This window comes from Malania oleifera, chromosome 1 (genome assembly GCF_029873635.1).
Source record: "Malania oleifera isolate guangnan ecotype guangnan chromosome 1, ASM2987363v1, whole genome shotgun sequence".
NCBI lineage: Eukaryota > Viridiplantae > Streptophyta > Magnoliopsida > Santalales > Ximeniaceae > Malania > Malania oleifera.
In genome coordinates, this window is record NC_080417.1 from 32463616 (window position 1) to 32486603 (window position 22988).

General features: G+C 36.5%; 1 protein-coding gene across 2 annotated transcripts in view; it reads left to right on the forward strand.

The window, feature by feature from the left end:
- Window positions 1–1947: 1947 nt before the first annotated feature.
- The window catches only part of LOC131164930 (uncharacterized), a 28906-nt gene continuing 7865 nt past the window's right edge, over window positions 1948–22988 (forward strand). Inside the window, exon 1 of one of the 2 annotated variants that reach the window (XM_058122493.1) lies at window positions 1948–3410. In XM_058122493.1, the coding sequence (XP_057978476.1) occupies window positions 2227–3410 (1184 nt within the window). In that variant the 5' untranslated portion in view covers window positions 1948–2226. The remainder of the gene's footprint in view (window positions 3411–22988) is intronic. The other variant, XR_009139379.1, reaches the window with a different exon arrangement.

Consider the following 22988-nt stretch of genomic DNA (forward strand, 5'->3'; position numbering starts at 1 on the left):
CTATTACTAAGGTCGATATGATTAGTTTGTATAAGATAAAGATTAAACCTAAGAATTTTAACAAGGCTAGGAAGACTATTATCAAGAATTGGATTTTCTTTCATAATTAAAATGTAGGACATCCAACTAACCCTATAAAACAAAAGGGAATCCACATTTTTATTACTATTACTAAGGTTGATATGATTATTTTGTATAAGATAAAGATTAAACCTAAGAATTTTAACAAGGCTAGGAAGACTATAATCAACAATTGAATTTTCATTCATAATTATGAAATTGAAAGTACAGTGAGTAAAGTGTGGGTGAGTTATTATCGAACTATTTTCAGCATGAAAAAGATAAGAACAAGGAGGCCATTACACTGCAAAGTTATAGTGGTTAAATCAATTGTCAATTTACATTTCTACATGCTTTAAATGAAAATCTAAAAAGAAGACAAGTATGGGCAAACTTGCTAAAAATGGATAGAAGGATTAGAGAATATCTATGGTTAGTTCTGGGAGACTTTTAACACTATTAAGGAATTGGATGAGTAAAAATCCTATATTAACAAAAGGCATGGCAGGAATTGAAGATTTCAAGGAATTCTTTTGTTACATTGGGCTTGATAATTTTCCTTTTGCATGGTCAATCTTTACTTGGTCAAATAAAATAATGGGAGATCATAAAGCTTGGTAAGTAGATAAAGTCTTATTATCTCAAAGTTGCAATTGTGCTTTTCATGACTTGAAAATTGAGTTTGGTCGATACTAGGCTAAAATGTGGCTATTTTAGCTGCCAACTAGTTTGGTAACTGTTTTGAAAATCAAGTAAGTGTAGATAACCAGACTATTTATTATTTAACTCAACCCTTTTATTTTAGAAAATGGAGTCAACACTATATTTTAGTTTTGAAAAGGGGAAAAAAAAAAGGAAAACCTTTTGGAAAGAGATTTAGGTTTGGAAGAACAATTGTGAATAGAAAGGTAGTCCCTTTAATTCCCTTTTGATGGAATTTAAAGGACAAGGATAATACAACACTCATTTCATAAATTGTTATGTACTTACCTTGTTTGTGTGTGTTCTTCCTAAAAATCTAATTTTTTTTATAGAAAAATTTTGCTCTCTCACTTTGATCCCTTATAAAATATTTTTCAGAATTCAAAATAAGGTTTCTAAGTCCATGTTTAACCCTAGAAGATTTTCATGAAATGCACGCGTAAGACATATTTTGAGCTTCTAGTTATATCATATAGAATATGCAAATACAATCAATTCTAAATATTCATTCACATGACAATCTTGAACTTGACGTTTGCATTTTCATTCTTTTACTCTTTTAGTTCCATGGACTGTGCCAGATTATATATGCTTTAATTCTCGCGACTTCCATGACTTTATCATCTTCCGTGCATGCTAAGTAATGTTTCTGTTTGCATTCTTAATGCACAAATCAAATATCAAGTGATTTGTCATTATCAAAATAGGATTGAACTCATACAGTCAACAATAATAGTTGAATAACAATCAACTAGTGAAAGGTTCATTTTATAAATAATATTAAAACTTAAGGGGGTTTTTGATAATTTTTGGAGACGGAGTGTCATTTTCAGAAAAAGTTAAGAGATAATCGTTGGATTTTATACTATTTTAAATATTTACTGACAAACTTTTTTTATAGATGTTGTCAACAAAAGAGGCAAGTGTGTGAAAAGTAAGATAATGACAATTTTTTTTTTTTTTGGATAGAAGGAAGGTGAGTTAAATGATAATTAGTATTGATCTAATTATTAGAATACGCTCAAGTAAGCCTCAAACTTTGTGTTAATTCTATTAATTATTTTTTAAAAAGTATTTTAGTTTGTAAATACTTTTTAATAAAACGATGATATTTATATTTTAAAATAAAGGGCTCTGCCTCATCGTTTCTGGGTTGAATTAAAAGAGGATTTAGTAAATTTATTCATTATATATTTATTTATTTTCAAGAAAGAAGACGAAGAAGAAGAAGGGAAGAGGAAGAAAAAAAGAACTGTGCTGTACGTAATGCCGTAGTGTCTAGGCTTCTCCCCATTTCCACGCACGTAACTCACAGAACAGCAACACTGGGAATGTCGATCCCAGGAAGAAGCCGGTAACATCTCCATTCTCCAGTCAGAAACACTTCACAGTTTACACTCACAAACACACATTGTCAAACGATCATCGCTGTCGCCAACAAAAACCCTCACCTATCCCTCTCTCATGGGCGAACCACTCCAAATACGAACCCAGACCCAGTACCAAACCCAGACCGAGGCCCAAAACCAAACCCAATCCCACTCTCATCCCCACCTTGATACCAACGCCGCCGCCGCCGCTCTCCAACCACTGCCAACCCGTCCTGGCCAATCCCCCACCAGCGACGGCACTTCTCAGACCACCCGAAACTCCTCCAAGATCCCATTCCGGCCCCAGAAAATCAGAAAACTTTCGCCGGACGCCCCTTCCGATGCCTCCTCCTCCGACACCAAACCCCCAAAACCCATCAGAGTCTACAAAGACCCGGGCAAGAGCAAGAAGCGGAACGCCTCTCACTCAACCAGGGTTTTTCTTGCGAAGCCATTGTCGTGCGAAGGCGAGACCGATCTTGCCCTCCGGCATCTCCAGAACACCGATCCCCTCCTCGCTTCCCTCATCGACGCTCACCCGCTGCCGGAATTCGATTCCTTCCAACCCCCGTTTCTAGCCCTAACCAAAAGCATCATATTTCAGCAGCTGGCGTACAAAGCCGGCAATGCAATCTACGAGCGCTTCCTTTCCCTCTGCGGCGGTGAGGAGGGCGTTGTACCCGAAATCGTGCTCGCCCTCTCCTCGAACCAGCTCCGGCAAATGGGCATCTCCGGCCGAAAGGCCACTTACATCTACGACCTCGCGAGCAAGTACAAGAACGGGATTTTATCGGATTCTTCGATTCTTGAAATGGATGACAGGTCTCTGTTCACAATGCTCAACATGGTGAAGGGCATTGGGTCTTGGTCCGTACACATGTTCATGATTTTCTCGCTCCACAGACCAGATGTTCTCCCCGTGAACGATGTCGGCGTTCGCAAGGGGGTTCAGCTTCTCTACGGTCTGGAAGAGTTGCCGCGGCCGTCACAGATGGAACAGCTGTGTGAGAAGTGGAGGCCGTACAGGTCTGTTGCGTCGTGGTATATGTGGAGGTTTGTTGAAGCAAAGGGGGCTCAGACAGCAACGGCATTGGTGGATAGAACTGTACAGCATCAGCAGCAGCTGCAAGAACCGCAGCAGCATCAGCATCAGCATCAGCATCATCAGCCTCATCAGCATCAGCAACAGCAACAGCTGCATCAGCGACAACAGCAGCACAATCAGCATCAGCATCAGCTACAGCTTTTGGATCCTATCAATGGCATTGCAAATTTCGGGTATTTTTCATGGTGCTCTATATAATATCTTATTTAAATTATTTAGTTATTGACTATTTGGTGCCATTTAGATGCTTCTTTTAGCGCTGCCTTTTCGTGTTGTGTTGTTCATTTTGTGCATTTTAATTGATTTTCTCTGTTCAAATGGAACTTGCAAATGCCATTATTGTAGTTACTTATTCTTTGTTCTTGACAAGGAGACTTCTGACTTTGGCAAGCTTAGCTTGAACAATATCGTTTTATCCATCAAAATTTTAATCCAGAATTGTGAGGTTTGAATTAGTTGCAGCGTGTACATTGTACCATATAATTCAAAAGTTGAAATTTAAACCAGAGCAATAGCCAAAGCATTTGTTTTGTATGAGCATGTATATTTGTTTCTTTTGAGGAGGCTCTGGTGCTTCCTAGCACTGTTGATAATTTCTTAATGGTACAGTATAAAGGTTTAGGGAGGAGTAAGAGGGGAAAATTTTTATGGAGATGTGTAGCTTTTGGCATTTTCTGGACTCTTTGGATCAAAAGGAACACAATTTTCTTCAATGACAAAAGTAAATTCTGTGCATTTTCTTTGGGATAGAGTTACATTCTGTGCTTCTTTTTGGGCTCATTCTTTGGGATTCTTTCAAGGAATGCTGTTATCAGATCTTCAAAGGGATTGGAAGGGGAAGGGGGGCTTTGATTTAATTGTTTTCTTGTGTTAATTTTTCGTACTTTTTCTGTGTTAGGAGGATTCCTTATCCTCCTTTCTTTGTAATTATTTCTTCTATACATTAATTAATATTCTTTTTCTACTCAAAAGAAATATTTGTATGTTAGCATTTTCAATTTTGCAGCCAGGCTGTTTATTTTGAGGAAGTATTCTTCTAGTTCCTATCAGTTGTTGTTTCTCCCTTCACAGAAATTTGACTTCTACATTTCTGGACAAGGTTATTTGCATCATGGAGCAATTTAATTTCTTCCTAGCCTTTTATTTTTATTTTTTCGCTCCAGTTTTCCACCCCCCTCTTTTGGGGGGAACTTCTTCTCCTCTTAAATAGTAAAATCTGGGTATAACACAGTTAGTAAACATCTTTTAAAAAGTTGGTTGGCTTTTTTGTGGAGTTGAAGTTAGCTTTTTTCAACTACAGTATTATACTCCATGAATATCCTTAATTTTTTTTTCTTTCTAAATATTTCGAAATTATTCCTGTGTTATTTATGTTTCCAAAAGTGATATATCCATTTTGGTCAATTTAGACATGTCAAATAGCTTATAGTTTTTTCCCAAACACAATTTTTTGGCATTAAATATAATTCTTCCCTTTATTCCCATTTTGAATTCTTTCCCCCCCTAGTTTTGGAGAAATAGCTAAATAGCCTAGGTCTCGAAATGGGTGGAAGGAGGTTTTATTCTCTTTAGGTGGTCATTCAGGTGTATGTTGTGTATCTTTCTACTATCCCTCTTTGTTATTTGTCTTTGTTTAGAATCCCAATTGGTGTAGTGCGTATAATTGAGAAGATTTACGAGGGACTTTCTTTGCTCCAAATTAGGAGAGGAGACATCTGGTTAGCTGGGAGATATTTGTGGTCTAGGGTTGTTCGCGTCTTAGTAAGTTGGTGCCTGAATATTGTGGCTTTTTTAATGGGTAAATGGTTGTGGTGGTTTGCCTTTGAGATGAATCCCTTTGTGACTGAGTTATAGATGGTAAAATTGGCATGCAAGTGAATGGTTTTGATGCTAAAATTGGTATTTGATGGGGATCAGCATGCCCTACCTATGTTATTTTCAGATTTTGTGACACGTGGACGGCCTACCGATGTCCATATTTCCTTTGCCGACATGATGACACGTGGACGGCCTACCGATGTCCACATTTCCTTTGCCGACATGATGACACGTGGAAGACCTCCCAATGTCCACATCGGTTCATAATTGTTTGTAGATTTTGAATGGATTATTTGAAGACTGTTTTGAAGACTTTTCAGTGTGATAAAGACTCGAGTAGAGATGCTGTAGTAAGTCCAAGTTCAAGACCCATGTGGGCCCACACGGTCTTGTGGGCCCCACTCAGCTCCATTGGGCCCACACAAATTGGGCCTCCCTTTGACTTTTGTTTGTATTTAATTTGTAAACATGTAAGACGACTTGCTTGCATGTTTATGTTAGGAAATTGTGTGAGTATGTCTAGTGAGTTGGAGTGTTAATAGGTTGTGCTTAGTATTTATTGTGTCTAGAAAGTTGGAGCATTTATTTTGTTAGTAACTTGTAAGAGTTATTAATGTGTTTAGTAAGTTGGTGTCTTTATTATTTGTGTCTCCCATGCTTGTGTGGGAATTGTTAATTGTTTAATGTCTTTGCCCTCCCATGCTAGCTAAGCTTATTAATGCTTTGCCCTCCTATGCTAGCTATATATATGCCCCTTCATTGTAAGAACTATGTGTAGAGAGAGAAGTATTGTTATTGAATTAAAGAGATTTTTCCTTTGTGAAGCTTGTTAAGCTTTGTCCAATCCTTGTGATTGTGTAGTGAGAGGTTACGTTGTTCTCCTCGGAGATCAGGTGGTGAGAGACCACTATTCTATCCAGCGACTCCGTCCCTATCCCACTTTCATGACTTCCCTCCATCACCCACACGGCCACCACCAAGTTACACCCAAGGCCAACAATCCACCATTCCATTACAGCATACATATTACATTTCAAAGTTTGCACGAAGGAGTTCAGGAGAGTTCTATCTTGTGTAGAATATCGCCAAGTCAACCATCATTTTGATTGGTAAATTCAGCATTCATTTGGATCATTACATACTTACAGCAGTTCCACTTCCCTTCCATTAAATTGCTGCGTTTGTCTCAGTGTTTTAAAGCTTGTTCCAAGGAATTTTCTGGCGTGGTCTGAGATTTGTGTTGAACAACGTCAATTCATCCAAGCAATTCTCTTGGTAATTTTATTACTTGTGTTTGAATCCTTGATATATATTGTAAACCCTTGATATTGAAGCCTTTGCTGGAAATCTGAAATTCCATATTTGATAAGCCCTTTGAATCCATAGATTGCAATATTGATACTTGTTAGTTTAAAATCAATTGTGGGAATATTGCTTGCTAACAATAGAACTTAAATTCTTGAAATTTTGAATAACATATTTGTTGCATATAACTTGATTCCTTTGTGAAAGGACTCTTGGGACTTATTTCTAAACAGCATCATACACTGTTTAAAAATTCAACAACATGTGAAATGAAGCTTGATTTATTGTGTTTATGTTTAGTTAATTGAGTTCTTAAATCAAAGTGTCTTGAGTGTATGTGCTTGTGTGAGCATTGAAACCGTAGGACTAGGCCACCCTTTCTCGTCCTACATCAGTATTGGATATTGTTACGAGCCTTTGGAATTTTATTTCACAGATTTATTCTTCTTTTTTACCAGATATAAATTGGGTCATGGGTCTCGTATGCAATACTCCTCTATCGATTTTTTTTTCCATGTCTCTTATGTCTTTGCATGGTTCATAAATGTCTTTCCATGGTTCATAATGATTTTATTTCTTCTTTTATCGGCGATACTGTTCTTGGAGATCCCCATTTTTGAAGGAATTTAAATGATTGGGAGGTGGAGGAGCTTTCTTCATTGCTTTCTTTGTTGGAGGTTTGTCGTCCTTTGGATAGGAGGGATGTTCAGGTGTGGGTCTTGAATATCTTTTTTTTGGGGGGGGGGGGGTGTGGTTGTCTTTGCTCATATATCTTTCTTCAATAATTTGATTTGCACTAATATGTATTTTCCTCTTCATCACAGTATGTATTTGGAAGGCCAAGTTCCCTGTAAAAGATTAACACATTCATTTGGCTAGTGTTCTTAACAGAGTTAACACCAACAACCTGCTGCAGAGTAGGAGGCCTTCTAGGGCACTCTCCCCAGAAATGTGCATTTTATGCTTTTGACAGTTTTGAGTCTAGTTTCCATCCTTTCTTGTAGCATTTTACATTTGCTTGGGGGGGGGGGGGGGGAATAGATCGTTTTCTTAGTTGGAGAGGTTGAGTTTGTTTGGAGTCGATGGAAGATTTCTTGTCTATTTCTGTTAGAGGCTTCTGAAGTCAGAACAAGCAAAGATGCTAGTCGATTGTAGAGATGTGCAGTTTTTGCTGTTTGGTGGGGGATCTAGCTCGAACAGAATGCATGTATCTTCACTTGAAAGAAATCAACTTTGTCATTGCTTTGGGATAGTATCGGATTTATGGATTCCCGGCCGGATGGCAGGCTTTATTATTGTGATTTTGTCCTTTCTTTTCCTTTTAATTTTTATTTTTAAAAATATTTTGGTGTTCTATTTCATTTCAAGAGGATTTCTTACCCTTTTTGTATATTCCCTTCTCATTTAGTAAAATCTCTCTCTTTCTGTGTAATCAAGAAAAAACACAATACAATACAACTGTAAAAGATATTTTCTAGTTCACACTAAACAATTGGTTGGACAATGGACAACCTAATTTGAAAACTTAATTTTGTACTGTGTGTGCGTGTTTGTGTGGGTAGATTGGCAGAGGAAGAAGGATTTATTAACATCCACAGAGACCAAAAGAGGCACAATACCTGAATCTGCCAACCATAATTGTTAAAAGCTATGCATCAACAACCCCTTTCACCTTCAATTGTTTAGTATCAGCAAAACTGTATAAAGCTTTTCAATGATACTTTTCCTAAAATGTGCTAAATATGATCACCGGTGTTACCATCTGACATCTTCTCCTTTGGCAATGCTGTTGTTGGTGCTGTTAGATCCATTGCTCCTCGACCTGGTATCCAATTAATTAAATGAAGTTGCTTTCTAAACCTAGCTTATAGTTATAAATGTCAACCTACAAACACACACTTGCAACTGCTTTCTCTCTCTCTCTCTATATATATATATATAGATATATATCTATCTATCTATCTACCGAACTATCTATCTCTCTGAAACAGACACAACCTCACACTTATTTGACTCTTTCAAAATAATTTAATAGAATGTCACTGTTATCACCCCCTTGCCATTACAATGCCACTGCTGCACTATGTATTGCCTCTAGCCTTCTTTTGCTTTGATCACCAATTGTTTCAGTAACCATCAATTCCATTGCTACCATGTCGGGGTGTAATCAGTTTTATTTGGTTTGGTTTTGCCCAAAACCGAAAAATGAACTGAAATTATTGATTTTTTATTTTACAAATTGAAACTACACTGAAAGCCAACGGTTTAAAAAATCCGAAAACCGAAAACTACTGGTGTGGTTCAGTTATATATCAATTTTCAAGTACTATAAAATTTTTAATTTAAGAAAAGCCCAAGCAGGAGGGCATAATTCAAAATTTTTATTTAGCAAGGCCCAATGGAGAGCATGGCATATTATGAAGAAGGTCCAAAACAGAAGCCCTTCAATCCAAGCCCAATTCAAGACTTTAAGCCTGGGCCCAGCCACAAAAGGCTATGTTCACACAGCAAGGCTAGATAGGTTGGATATATATATAAGGGGTGGAAGGTTTGTCCCTTCTTCCCTCGGCCGATGTGGGACAACCCTTCTGTTTCAAAGCAAGCCTTCTGTTTCACTCTTTGCTTGTCCCACATCGGAAAGTAGTAAAGTCTAAGATTCCTCCTCTTCTGTATAAAACTGCCTCCCTTTCTCTTCCTCTATATTTTCCATCTGTCTCAGCAATCAATTCTTTTAGACTAATATATATATATAATGATAATTTTTACACAATAATACATTAAAAATGTAGAAAAATTAAAACAAATATATAATTTTTCGATTTTTTCGATTCGGTTTTACTGTCAAACTGAAACCGAAACCAAAACCGAAACCAAAAATTTGTTTTTTGTAAAACTAAACCGAAACCGAGAAATCAAACCAAAATGTTTATTGGTTCGGTTTTGGTGCAGTTTTTGGTTTTTTGGTAATTATTTTTACACCCCTACTACCATGGTCACTTGTCACCCTTCCATTGCATATCAGTATCACTATGGCTCAAAGGCACAATCCATCCCACTACGACCAATATCATTCTACTTCAGTACATACTTTAGTATATTGTCATTTCCTGTTAATTTAGTTCTTGGTTTCTTGCCCTGAGGTATTAAAAGTTTATGTATGTGGTCTCAGTCCTGTAATCCTTAATTATTATCTTGTAGTATAGGAGACAAACAAGGTTATGCTTGCTGCTTGGTTCACCCATTATTAGGAATAGATTGGTTACGATAGGTTAGTTACAACTAGTTATACAGAAAATTATCTTGTTATCATGAAGCAAATAACAAAGTGAAATTTTTTATGAACCCATAACAAGGAAAAGACAGGGAATAACTGTTCCTAAATTTTTCCATAGGAATTTCTATTCCTTTCTTATTACATGTTGGATGAAATAATAAGAAATACACAAGGACTAGCTTTTACGTCTATTCCCAGATTTCTTATTGTATTCCATCTTATTCCAAGGTATAATCATTCCGCGAACCAAATGTAACCTAAGGTGCTTTATTTTGGAAGTTAGTTGCTGCACTGGTCTCTTTTGGTGAAGGTAATGATGCAAATCTGGTATGGTGCAGGGTCATTGGTTCTCTTCATTTTCATTGGACTGTAGTGACACCAATATAACAAATTAAAAGCTACAAAACAGGAAAAATATGATATAATACCACAAAACAAGAAAAATATGATAACATTAGGAAGCAAGATGCTGGGGGGAACATCTTCAATTTCAATGACTCCCTTGATTCGAACTTAATAGATGTATTAAACAAGGAAAAACAATGTATCTAGTTTAGAATGCTGTCAATTGTGGTCTGTTCAACTTGTTTCAGTCTCTCTGAATTATTTTGGGCAGTTCAGGGTTCTGTTTTTTTTAGTTTTTTTTATTTAGCTAGTTAAAATGTTAGTAGTTTGATTTTGAATAATCATTTTTATAATTAGGTTACCCCATTATTGGTTGAAATGGATTTGCAACTTTAATCAGCTTTCTACTTCCATTCTATGTAAGCTTTCTGGACCCATAATGGAATGTTTGATGCCCTTTGAAAGCTATCCATCGCCCCTTCCGTAACATTTTCTGTGCTGTATCTTATTATCTCTATGGAGGTAAATTATGATGCTTATTGAAAAAGTAAAAGATGAAGAAAAATGGAGCCTACTATCTGACAGTGAACAAGCAGTTGAGATGTTTATTTTCATTGACATGCACAAAATCACCAATCTACACACTCACATGCACATACACACCAAAAAGTTGTCCGCGTCACACATCACATCAGTATAGTGTTCTTTGTATTTTTTAGTGAGGATAAGTTAAAGTCTTCATCTATTTTCATATTTCCAAATGATCGTATGCAATCTGGTATCGACTGGTTGGAAGCAGCTTGTTGGTCTTGAAAATGTGAAATGCTGGATCACTTTCTAGGAGGCTGGAGCTAATTTTTTTCCAAAGTCGTAACTTTTTCTTATTGTTATTCTAAATATGCACCGAGTATTTTAGTTCTGCAGCAGTATTCTATTTTAACAACCATTTCATGGCTAATGTTGCTTCATTTTTCATGCTATGATGATGAAAATATGAGGTATGTTCTAAACTTTTAATTTGTTAGCGTGGAAGCTTATGGCTAGGAAAATGAGGATTCCTCCACTAAGAAAGAAATAAAGCACAAAAAAGAACCAAAAAAAAGTGCAGGAGAACCAATGAAGAATTACTTCCAATTGCTTGCAAGTCAGTCAAAGATATTCCTCTAAATATTCATTTTTAGTAACCCAAGGTGATGTCAAGAACACTACCTACACATGATCAGCTAAAAAAGCAAAACCTTTGAACATTCTAGCATTCTAACCAAATGCACCAGATCAGTGCTAACACTGCAATTCTCCATAGTGCCTTCCTCTCCTCTCCTCTCCTTTACCAAGACTCTTCCAAAAAGAAAAAAAGGAAAAAAAGAAAAAAAAGAAATTACATGTTCTCCAAAGTGGAATGCAAACCTTTTGCTTCCCCAAAACACCAAACAACTTGTTTTAGACCTCTCACAAAAAGGAACAATGTACAAAAAAATGAGCAGCAGTCTTACCACCCTAATAGGATAAGGAGATAAAGCTTTGATGTACAAGAAATTAAATTTCTAGGGTCAATCTCCACCTCCAGCCTCTTTTGAGTGGTCATTTTAAGATAGGAGCGGATCTTTGATTAAAGCAATTTTCTTGCATGTGTTGTTTTTTTTCCCCTTGAAGAATTGAGTAAAATGGAAGACATAATCACCACGAGTCGGGGAAGACCAGGTTGGAGCTTGGAGGCAATATGATTAGCAGCTTTGTTATCATACGTCAACTCCATAGACTGAGAATGTGGAAACTCAGTTACCCAATGTGTTCTTCAACCAAACAAGTTCACATGTAGTGTGAGCCATGACCCTATCCTCTGACTCAACACTTGGCTACCACAGTTTGTTTCTTATTCTTCCAAGAAACTAAATTATGACCAACAAAAATGTAATTCCCTGTTGTGGATCTTCTGTTGGAAGGTGTCTTAGCCTAATTTGCATTCTTATATCCCTAAATATAATTATGATTCTAATATTGATATAAGAGACCTCTCCCAGATGCACCTTTGAGATATCTCACGATGTGAATTATTGCATCTTAGATATTTGTTCTTGGAGAATCTAGAAACTAACTCACAACACTTGTTGCGAAAGATCTATCAGGTGGAGTGACTGAAATAATTCAACTTTTCAACAAGTTGTAGAATTGGCCTGGGTCAGGCAACCAATCACCTGTCTGGCACTAACTTACTAATTTTTTTTTGTAGAAAAAAGAAAATTATATTAATAAGAGAAGAATTTACGAGAGGGAGAATTAAACATCTCCTAAACAAAATTTGGAACAAACCATAAAAATAACTAAACTGTACAGAAAAAGGAGAAAATCAATAAGCCAGCACATTCCTCCAATCTCTTTGAATCTCTTGGAAACTATTTCCTCTGAAAAACCCTAACTCTGCGCGCCACACTGATGCTAAATACTGGATTTTATCCCAAACTAGATCCCAAATTAATTTTTTTCCTCAAGAATATCCATCCATTATGTACCATCCATACCCCCCCCCCCCAAAATAAAACTGCAAATAAGCCACACTGCCATAAGACTGCTCTATCCTTTCTTCTACCAGAACTTGTAAAGAAATGGTTAGTAACTGATGTGGGCATACCCAACTCTCTCTCACAATACCAAACAGCTTATTTCAAGTACTCCAAGCAAAATTGCAGAGTAAAAGGAGATGAGAAACTGTCTTAGAGTTCTTGAAAGAGCACACAAACATCGGGAGAAAAAGTCTTCAAAGGTCTTTTGATTTGCAACAAGTTGTTAGTATTTATTTTATTAAGGACAACAAACAAAGTGAAAGCCTTAATTTTTGAGGGGGCCTTGGTCTTCCATATAATAGGAAAGAGCGGAAATGAAGAATTAGAACAGGTCAAGAATTCAAGAGAAGATTTGCAAGAGTACACTCCTGATTGATCCAAGGACGAAGAATGAACATCCTTCCCGGACGAAAGATTACTTCCATTCAATAAAGATAACAAGACAATTCTCCATCTCCCTATCATAAAGAGGTCTCCTAAAATGGAGATTCTAGGAAACCAAAGGCCTACTCAAATCCCCAACAAAAAAAGATACGACTCTATTTTGCTCACACTCAATTGAGAGATACGAGGGAAAGAAGTGGAGAAAACTACATTACACAGCCTAAGGTCTTTCCAGAAGTGGATATGTGACCCCCTCCCCACCACAAGTTTAGTGTGAGGGGTAAAGGAATAATGAATTTGAGAAATGGACCTCCACGGACTCTCCAAAGAACATCTTAAATTACTATTGGTATCCCACCTATTCTCATCCAACCCATACTTGCTTCTTATACCCTATGCCAAAGGGAAGATTCTTCTATAGGGAAACACCATATCCATTTAGCTAGAAGGCCGGTGTTTTAGACACCTACTTACCTATACCTAGCCCTCCCTTTGTCTTAGTCCTACAAACCTCAAGCCATATAACTAAGTGATCCTTATGCTCCCTAATAGTAAGTTAGTATCCTTGGGTGTATTAAATTGGAATCACCTTGTTTTCATTAAACTAATGGACAACCTAGAGAGTGGTTCAAGGCCTCTTGGGGGGTTAAGGCAAGGGGGCCCTTGCCTTTCGTTTCAAGGACCTTGTTCACCCTGGTGGTTGATGTGTGAAGTATATTGATTTTGCATGCCTAGGGTTTGTGGTGATTGGAGGTTTAATGTATGTTTGTAGGTGGAGGTGTCACACCTTTTTTTTGTTTGCTGATGGCTTGAGAAATTTCAAAAAGTCCTTTGATTTGAGAGTTTTCGAGAAGATTTTTTTTGATTAAGGATCAACATGTCCAAGAGTGTGATCGGATTATATGGATCATAAAGACAAAGGGGTTCAAGACGTTAGCTAGTTGTGTTTCTCTTGTTTGGCTTTTGCTTATTTAGGTCTTTTTTAGGGGGTAATCCTACCTCTGTTGCTTTTCGGGATCGAGTGCTTGAGAGGGTGGGTAGTAGATTGGAGGGATGAAAGAGGATCTACTTACCTTTAGGGATGCATATTACACATTTGGACTTCCATTTCTAGCATTCCTCTATGTTTTTTTTTTTTTAATCCCTTTTTTGATTTCCACGAGCAAAGCAAGGGTTCTAGAGAGGCTTATGAGGGATTTTCTTTGGTCCAACATATAGAAGAATAAAGGGGACCATCTTGTAAGTTGGGATGTGGTTAGGAGACTTTTGGGTGGGGGGGGGGGGGTGGAGTTAGGGCTTGGTAATATGGTATCTAAAACACGTCCTCATTTGGAAATGGTTATGGAGGTTCCTTTAGAGGTTAATTCCTATGGCAAAAAGTGGTTAGAAGTAAGTACAAAGGTCATCAAAATGGGTGAAATACTAGAAGAAGTGGCGACATTCCTCATGTGAACTCCTAGATGTATGTTTCCTAGGTTGCTTGTTTTTTCTTCCCTCATACACGGTTCAAAGCAGGTAACTGTAATAGGATTCAATTTTGGGAAAATATTTGTGGGGGAGAGGCCTTCTTTGGAGGGGAACCTCTTTCTTGGGGCTTCCACTTCTTTAGAAATCTCAATGAGAGATGTTAATGAGCTTACTACATTGTTAAGTGTCTTGGACTATTTTGGTCCCCAAAATTGGAGCAATGTAAGGGTTTTACCTTGGGAATTGGGTTCTTTTTCTTCTAAAATTTTCTTCCTTCATTTATTGATGCCTTCAAGCCCTAATTATTTTCCTTTAAATTATATTATTTGGCAGGTCAAAGTTTTTTAAGATCTAGCCTTTCATGTTGTGACTCTTATCACGATTAATGTGCATGGCTTGTTATAGGTCAAAAGACCTTATAAGGCCATCAATCCAGGCATTTGTACAATGTTCCATGAGTCTAATGAGACAAATGCGCACCTCTTTCTACATTGTTGGGTGGCGAGCCAACTTTGGGACAATTTGTTTTCTTGCTTTGGTGAAGTGTAGGTAGTGTCTTAAAATTTGAGTGAATTCTTGCTAGTGAGGTTAAGGGGCTTTGGAGAAAGTTGAAAAGGGAGAGCTTATGGACATGTGCGGTGTATGCTATCCTTTGGACCATTTGTAGGAATGCAAGAATCTTTAAGGCTTACATGACTTCTCCCCATTTGCTGTGGGACAAAGTTTTCTTTTTGGCTTCCTTTTGAATACCTTCTTTTGAGGATTTTTTTTGGGGATTTCACTAATTGTCGAAGGGGATTGGAGGACAGCACTATTGTAGTTGTTTTAGTTGATTCTTGGAGGATGTCTTGTCCTCCATACTTTGTACTTTTTTTTTTCATTTTATTTAATGAAGTTTATAATCCAAAAGAAATTTATATCTTTCTAGAAGTGGAGAAGAATTGAGATAGTATTTCTTATTATTATAAAATAAGGTACAATCTGAATGTCTTATAGACTACAAGGATAATCTAAAAGGAAAGAATAGTAAAGGAAATAATAGAAAAAAGGAAGGAATGACAATTGCTAACAAATCTCCTAGAATGTCTCCTAAGAATATATCCTAGAATATCTCCTAAGATTATTTACATTATTATAGAAATTTCTCCTATAATCAAGGAGAGTTGACTGGATAAATTTTGAAACTTTACAACACTCCCCCTCAAGCTGGTTTGAAGATGTCTTCCATAGCCAGCTTGCCGATCAAATTTTCAAATTGTTTCTTTGGTAGTCCTTTTGTAAGTATATCTGCTACTTGTTCAGTAGTAGAGATATAGGGTAAACAAATCAGTCTACTGTCCAACTTCTCCTTTATAAAATGCTTGTCGACCTCAACATGTTTTGTTCTATCATGAAGCACTGGATTGTGAGCAATGGCTATGGCAGATTTGTTATCGCAATGCAGTCTCATGGATAGCGGATTAGTGACTTTCTATTATTCCAATAATTTTTTAATCCATAACACTTCACAAACTCCATGAGCAATTGCTCTAAATTCTGCCTCTGCACTACTCCTAGCTACCACATTTTGGTTTTTGCTTTGCCATGTGACCAAATTTCCACCAACAAAGGCACAATAACCAGAAGTTGATCTTTGATCGGTTATACTCCCACCCCAATCTGCATCAGTGTATACCTCAACTTGTAGATGTCTATGGTCTTCAAACAATAGACCTTTTCCTGGAGTTCCCTTTAAATATCTCAAGATTCTATAAACTGCATCAAAGTGGTCAGGCCCTGGTGAGTGCATGAATTGGCTTACCATACTGACAGCAAAGGCTATGTCAGGACATGTATGTGATAGATAAAGTAGCCTTCCAACCAATTTTTGGTACTGGTTTCTATTGGTTACTTCTTTAGGCTTGGCAGGTTGTTGTTTAAGATTAGGCTCTATAGGTGTCTCAGCTGCTTTACACCCTAGTAAACCTGTTTCTCCAAGCAAGTCAAGCACATATTTTCTTTGTGAAACAAAAATACCTTTTCTTGACCTTGCAAATTCCATACTGAGAAAATACTTCTAGTGACCCAAGTCTTTAATCTCAAATTCATTAGCAAGCATCTGTTTTAATTTCTCAAGTTCCTTGCTGTCATTACTTGTCAAAATAATATCGTCAACATAGACAATTAGAATAGCAACCTTCCCTTCACTTGAGTGCTTGTAGAACATGGTGTGATCAGCTTGACCTTGGCTGTAACCATGACCCTTTACAGCCTTCCCAAAGCGTTCAAACCAAGCTCTTGGAGATTGCTTGAGCCCGTACAATGATTTTTTCAACTTACACACCTTGTCTCTGCTAAGATTCAAAACCTGTTGGTAATTCCATAAACACTTCATCCTCTAGATCTCCATTTAAAAAGGCATTCTTTACATCCAATTGGTGTAAGGGCTAGTTAGAATGTACAGCTAAGGAGAGCAACACTTGGATTGAGTTTATCTTGGCCACTGGAGCAAAAGTTTCTTGATAGTCAATTCCGTATGTTTGTGTAAATCCTTTTGCAACGAGTCCTGCCTTATATCTCTCTATATTGCCGTCAGCCTTGCATTTAACTATAAACACCCACTTGCAACCTACAGTTTTCTTTTCTTTTGGTAAATCAACAATTTCCCAAGTATTGTTGTTCCGTAGTGCATTCATCTCTTCTAGAACTGCTAACTTCCATTCTGGATGATCCGTAGCTTCCTGAATGCTCCTTGGAACAAATAGGTGAGAAATATTGGATGTAAAGGCCTTATGATTATGAGAGAGTCTATGGTATGATAAATATTTGGCAATGGGGTGTGTGGTATAGGTTCTAACTCCTTTCCTAATGGCTATAGGTACATCAAGGTCAGTAGATTTATCAACTGGAAGTGTAGTAGAAGGATTACCTGGGATTTCCAAATGACCAGTTTTTGGAGGTGATGACTGATTCTGCTCTGAAATTGTGGGATGATCCTTAGTATTAGAACGATACCTGCCTCTCGTATAAACACGAAGCTTAGAAGAGGGATTATTCTGTAGCAATTCTCCCCCTTTTTGTGATTCCCTTATGCTTTGTACAGGCAGATTGGGATTTCCATTTTGTTCACTATTTAAAATTTCAGTTCCTTGAATGTTTTGTACAGGGATGTCAATGTCAAGGAAAACATTAGGGATTGGTATAGAAGTTTTCCAAAGTTGATGTCAATGTCAAGGAAAATATTAGGCATTGGTATAGAAGTTTGCCAAAACTGATCTTCACCACTCTCTTTCTCCTCCTGAAGATCAGTTTGGTTAAAGTAAGACTGATTTTCAACAAAAATGACATCCATATTAATGTGATTTTTTTTTTGGATTCAAGCATTTATACCCTCTCTTATTGGGAGCATATCCAAAAAACACACATTTTTTAGCACTGGGATCAAGTTTAGATCTAAGGTGAGCTGGGATATGAACAAAAACAATGCATCCAAATACTTTTAGAGGCAGATCATAAATTATCCTATTATCAAGAAAGGATTTTTTTAGGCATGCCAAAGGAGTGATATACTGCAGCACACAGATAGGTATTCTATTAATAAGGTAACAAGCAGTTAGAATAGCATCCACCCCACAAATATTTTGGAATATGCATTGAAAACATTATAGCCTGTGCAACCTCAAGTAAATGACAACTTTTTCTTTCAGCGATGCCATTTTGTTATGGGGTCTCACGACAAGTGGATTGATGTTGAATCCCTCTTTCTTTCAAAAAATTTCCCTAAACTTGGTTGAAATATTTTGTACCATTATCCGTATGAAGTATGCTTATTTTTGTGTGAAATTGATTTTCGATCATACTATAAAAATTCTTGAATAAGATTTCAACTTCAAAATTTCCATTCATCAAATATACCCACAAACCATTTTTTTTCCCGAATAAGGTAGTAACCTTAGAGGGACCCCAAACATCACTATCAATCAAATATAAAGGTTTTGATGCACGGTAGCCTCTTGAAATATAAGGAACTCGATAATTTTTTGATAAATGACATGCGTCACAATGAAGAGAAGTACAATTCAAATTTTTAAACATATTAGGCAACAAATATTTTAAATAAGAAAAACTAGGATGCCCTAATCTGAGATGCCAAAGCATTATTTGATCACGCATAGGGATTGAATTAGTACTACCACTCAAGCCCTGAGCTTGTTTATTGCTGAATAGGGTATCATCAAAATAATAAAGGCCATCGATCATCCTAGCACTGCCAACCGTCACCCCCGAGTTCTGGTCCTGAAATTCACAGTGAGAATCAAAGAATATGATATGATAGTTAGAATCACGGGATAATCGGCTAACAGATAGTAGATTGCAAGTAAGTTTAGGAACATGAAGGACATATTTTAATTCTATGTTCCTGGAAATTCTAATTGAACCTGCTCTTGCAATCGATAAAAGACTCCCATCTGCAATCCTGACCTTTTTATTACCTGAACAAGGATAATAAGATTGAAACAATTGATATATACTAGTCATATGGTCGGATGCACCCGAATCAATAATCCATGGTGCAAAGGCTAAAGAGCTGGAATAGGCACTCGACATATTACCTTTTTAGTCCAAGGAACCAATAGAAGTACCGGATATCATATTGGATTTCAGCAGTTGAAGAAGTTGATCCATTTGCTCTGAACTTAGAACATTGGTCTGGGCTTCATTTGCTCTAGGAATCACTTGATTGTTTCAGGTCTAGGTTTGCTGCTGTTCCAATTTGCTGGTTTTCCATGTAGTTTCCAGCAGGTTTCTCAGGTATGGCGTGGCTTATTACAATAGTCACACCATACTCAAGATTTTTGATTGGGATAAAATGACCGCTATTAAGAGGCATTAGCAGCAGCTAAAACAGTAGGATTAGCAGCAACCAAAGCCGAGTTCTCAACCGTTCCATCAGCCCCCTTTTTCTTTAGCATAACATTCCGACGTCAATCTTCACGTTTCACTTCAGAAAATACCTCTCCGATTGGAGGCAGAGGCTGTCTACCAAGAATCCTCCCCTTGACCTCATCAAACTCATCATTGAGTCCAACCAAGAATTTAAAAATTCTTTCATTTTCCACCATCTTCTTGTTGTAGTTGCAATCATCAGGGCTCTTCCATTTATAATCATTGAATAGATCCAAGTCCTGCCATGGTCTCGTAAGGACATTGAAATACTTGGTCACACTATCTTCCCCTTGTTGAGTCTTGCCAATTTTTTGTTGCAATTCATAAATCTGGTAATAATTTCCAAGGTCAGAATATATCTGACTAACATTATTCCATAGTTCTTTTGTAGTAGGATAGCACATGTAATTAGCACTAATATCTTCATCCATTGCATTCACAAGCCAGGCCATAATCATGGAATTTTCAGCATCCCATATGGCATATAATGGGTTTGCTCTGTCAGGGGCCTTGGTTTCACTAGTAAGGTACCCAATCTTACCTCTCCCACGGATATACACTCAAACTGACTGAGGTCATCTCAAGAAGTTGGCTTCATTGAGTTGGATATTTGTGATTTGGATTGAATGGGGTTCGGTATGGGTTGCCTTGGTTTCAATTTTGTTGTTGACCACAGGTTCAGGTCTTGACATGGTGGAAGTTTCGGAAATTTTAGACATAATGGAGGCTGAACAGAGTTAAGGCAGTGAGGCCTAGGTTTTTGATGCTATGACTGCCGAAAGGAAAAGAAAACCAGGCTCTGATACTATCTAGAAGTAGAGAAGAATTGAAATAGTATTTCTTAATATTATAAAATGAGGTACAATCTGAATGTCTTATAGACTACAAGGATAATTTAAAAGGAAAGAATAATAAAGGAAAGAATAGAAAAAAAGGAAGGAATGTCAATTGCTAACAAATCTCCTAGAATTTCTCCTAAGAATATATCCTAGAATATCTCCTAAGATTATTTACATAATTACAGAAATTTCTCCTATAATCAAGGAGAGTTGACTAGATAAATTTTGAAACTTTACAACAATCTTTATACAATAGCTATTCAATTATGCAAACCAAACATAATGCTAGTAGTTTAGTGTTCTATTAATAAAAGGTTTTTCTCCTTCTCCTCCTCCTCCTCCTCCTCTTTCTCCTTCTTCCTCATTCTCGTAACTAAACACATTCTTTCTTGGGCCATATTCTTGAGGCTTTTCTTTCCTCCAAGAAGCTATACATGAAATTAGGTGTGAACAGCGAGGGATTCAACTAGCTGAGCACAGATAAGCGCCTAAAATGAAGTAGTAGTGCATATGTTTGAATCACGTTGGCAATGTTCTCCTTGGCGCTGCGTGAAGATGGGGCACAATTTGGGTGGCTCAATGATAGCTGGCAATGGGAAGAATTGGTGGACATAGTTGTAAGAATTTGTATGATTCTTGATTTGAGTTGTATGATTTGATTGGATTTTCTAGCATATCAATTAGAATATGTTAGGCAAATTGAAATAAGCAGGAATTGACCGTGATATGGTTGTTGGTTGGAATCTTATGATTTGTACTCAAATTTTACAATTTGTGATTGAGTGAGCATTACATCCAACTTAGATCGGATTGATCCAATTGGCTCCCAATCAAACCAAATGATTGAAAGATGAAAAATGCAGAGAAATCCAAGGATGTTTGGAATCAAAGTAAACAAAATCCTAATCCTTTTGTCTCTCCATTGAATTGTTTTCAAAATTTTGGGTTTCTAAACTTTTTCTAAAAAGTTTGAGTGACAATCCCATAAAGCAATGTTGTAAAAGGCTCAATTGAGGCTCACCTTGCAGCATGCATAAAATGCCTTGAGGCTTACTTTGAAATACCAAATCCTTAAAAAGGACAATGCATTACAAATGGAGGCTTAAGCAGTTGTACGGAAGGCACAACTTTTGCACCTTTGTAGTTGAGAATCTCAACTTATATTTGGCTAGAAAATTTAACTACATATTAATGAAAAAGAAAGTCCTTATATGAGTTGATCTCTTAAAACTCTTGAACCTCAAATCTTTCCAAGCAAATCTTAGATCATCAACATAATTTGAACTTTGTAATGTTATAACTATCTCTTGGACTGATTTAATTAATGAGTTGAAGTTAGTATTTTATTGAATAACTAACAAGTAATTTAAAAATTATAATTGATTTTTAAATTTTATTGATTTTGAAAAATATGTAATTTATTTGCATATTTTTATCCAAAAAATAAATGTCCGAAAGGCATTTTTTAAGGGTTAAAACGCCTTGCCTCACCCCATTTGTTTCTCCTCAAGAATAGTTTATTCAAAAGCTAGAAGTGCGTAGATTTGGAGACATTTTAAGATTGACATTCTCACACTCCAAAGTTGAGCTACCTTTTTTTTACTTTTTAAAATTTTTAATAAATAATATACTTGTTCATCATGCACAAATGTTTATGTATGTATATTAAGGCACATGATCATTCAATTTCCATCAGAATTTCATTTTGAATGTATTTTATTTGTTTTAGATATATACATTCATCGTACAACAAATTTTTAGAATGTGTCAAAGTTTGATGTGATTTTCAATTCATAAACTTAAAAAATTTTGATTCATGAATCGAATCCAAGTTGAAAATTATGCTGGTGGACTATGTACTCCCTAGGGAGTAGTCTAATCCCAAGAGCATTGAGGATACCCCACATTAGTTGTGATGAAAGAGTACATAAGTATTGGGGCAGGAATTGTTTGGGTTTGTAATTACTAGGTAAATTGAACCAATGTTTTAAACGGCTCCATCAATGCTTGACTTAAGGCAAGGCATGCCTAAAATGCCTTAGGTTCAATCTAAAATACCGAACTCCAAAAAGGCTAACGCTTTACATGCTGGAGCGCTTATGCATTTGTACAAAAGGCACGCCTTTTGCACATTTTCAGTTGATGCTTACGCATTTGGGTATGTGATTCTCAAGTTAGATCCGGCTAGGACATTTAATTACATGTTAATATAAAAAGAATGTCATAATATGAGTTGATTTCTAAAACTCTTGAATCTCAAACTTTCTAAAATAAATTATATCTTACATCAGAAAATAATTTATAGTTTGTATTAGTCTAGCTGTCATTTGTCATGATTTACATCATGAATTCAAGTTAGCAATTTTTGAATGGCCAACAAGTAGTTTGCAATGCATATTAATTTTTTACATTATATTTGTGAGTTTCAATTTTTTTTCTGTATTTTTAGAACACATGTAAATTATTTACATATTTCTATTTAGAAATAAAATTCTCGAAAAGCTTATGCCCCAATGCCTTAAGGCTTACACCTTACCTCTTAAGGGTTAAAACGCCTTGTCTTATGTTTTTTCTTTTTAAAACATTGGTTGAAACCAAACCAAACTACTTTGATTCCACAAGATGGAATTGAACCCTCCTTGGATCCATAGGGCTGCAAGTGAGCGAGGTTGAGTCTGAGCTTTGCCATGTTCAGGCTCAAGCTATGCTTGTTCAAGTTTGATCATTAAAGTTTGAACAAGTATGAGCTGATCTGATCTTTATTATACTTGAGCCTATTGGTTAAATTTTTAGTAGAACTATAAAGATAAAATTAAACTTAAATTGAACTTG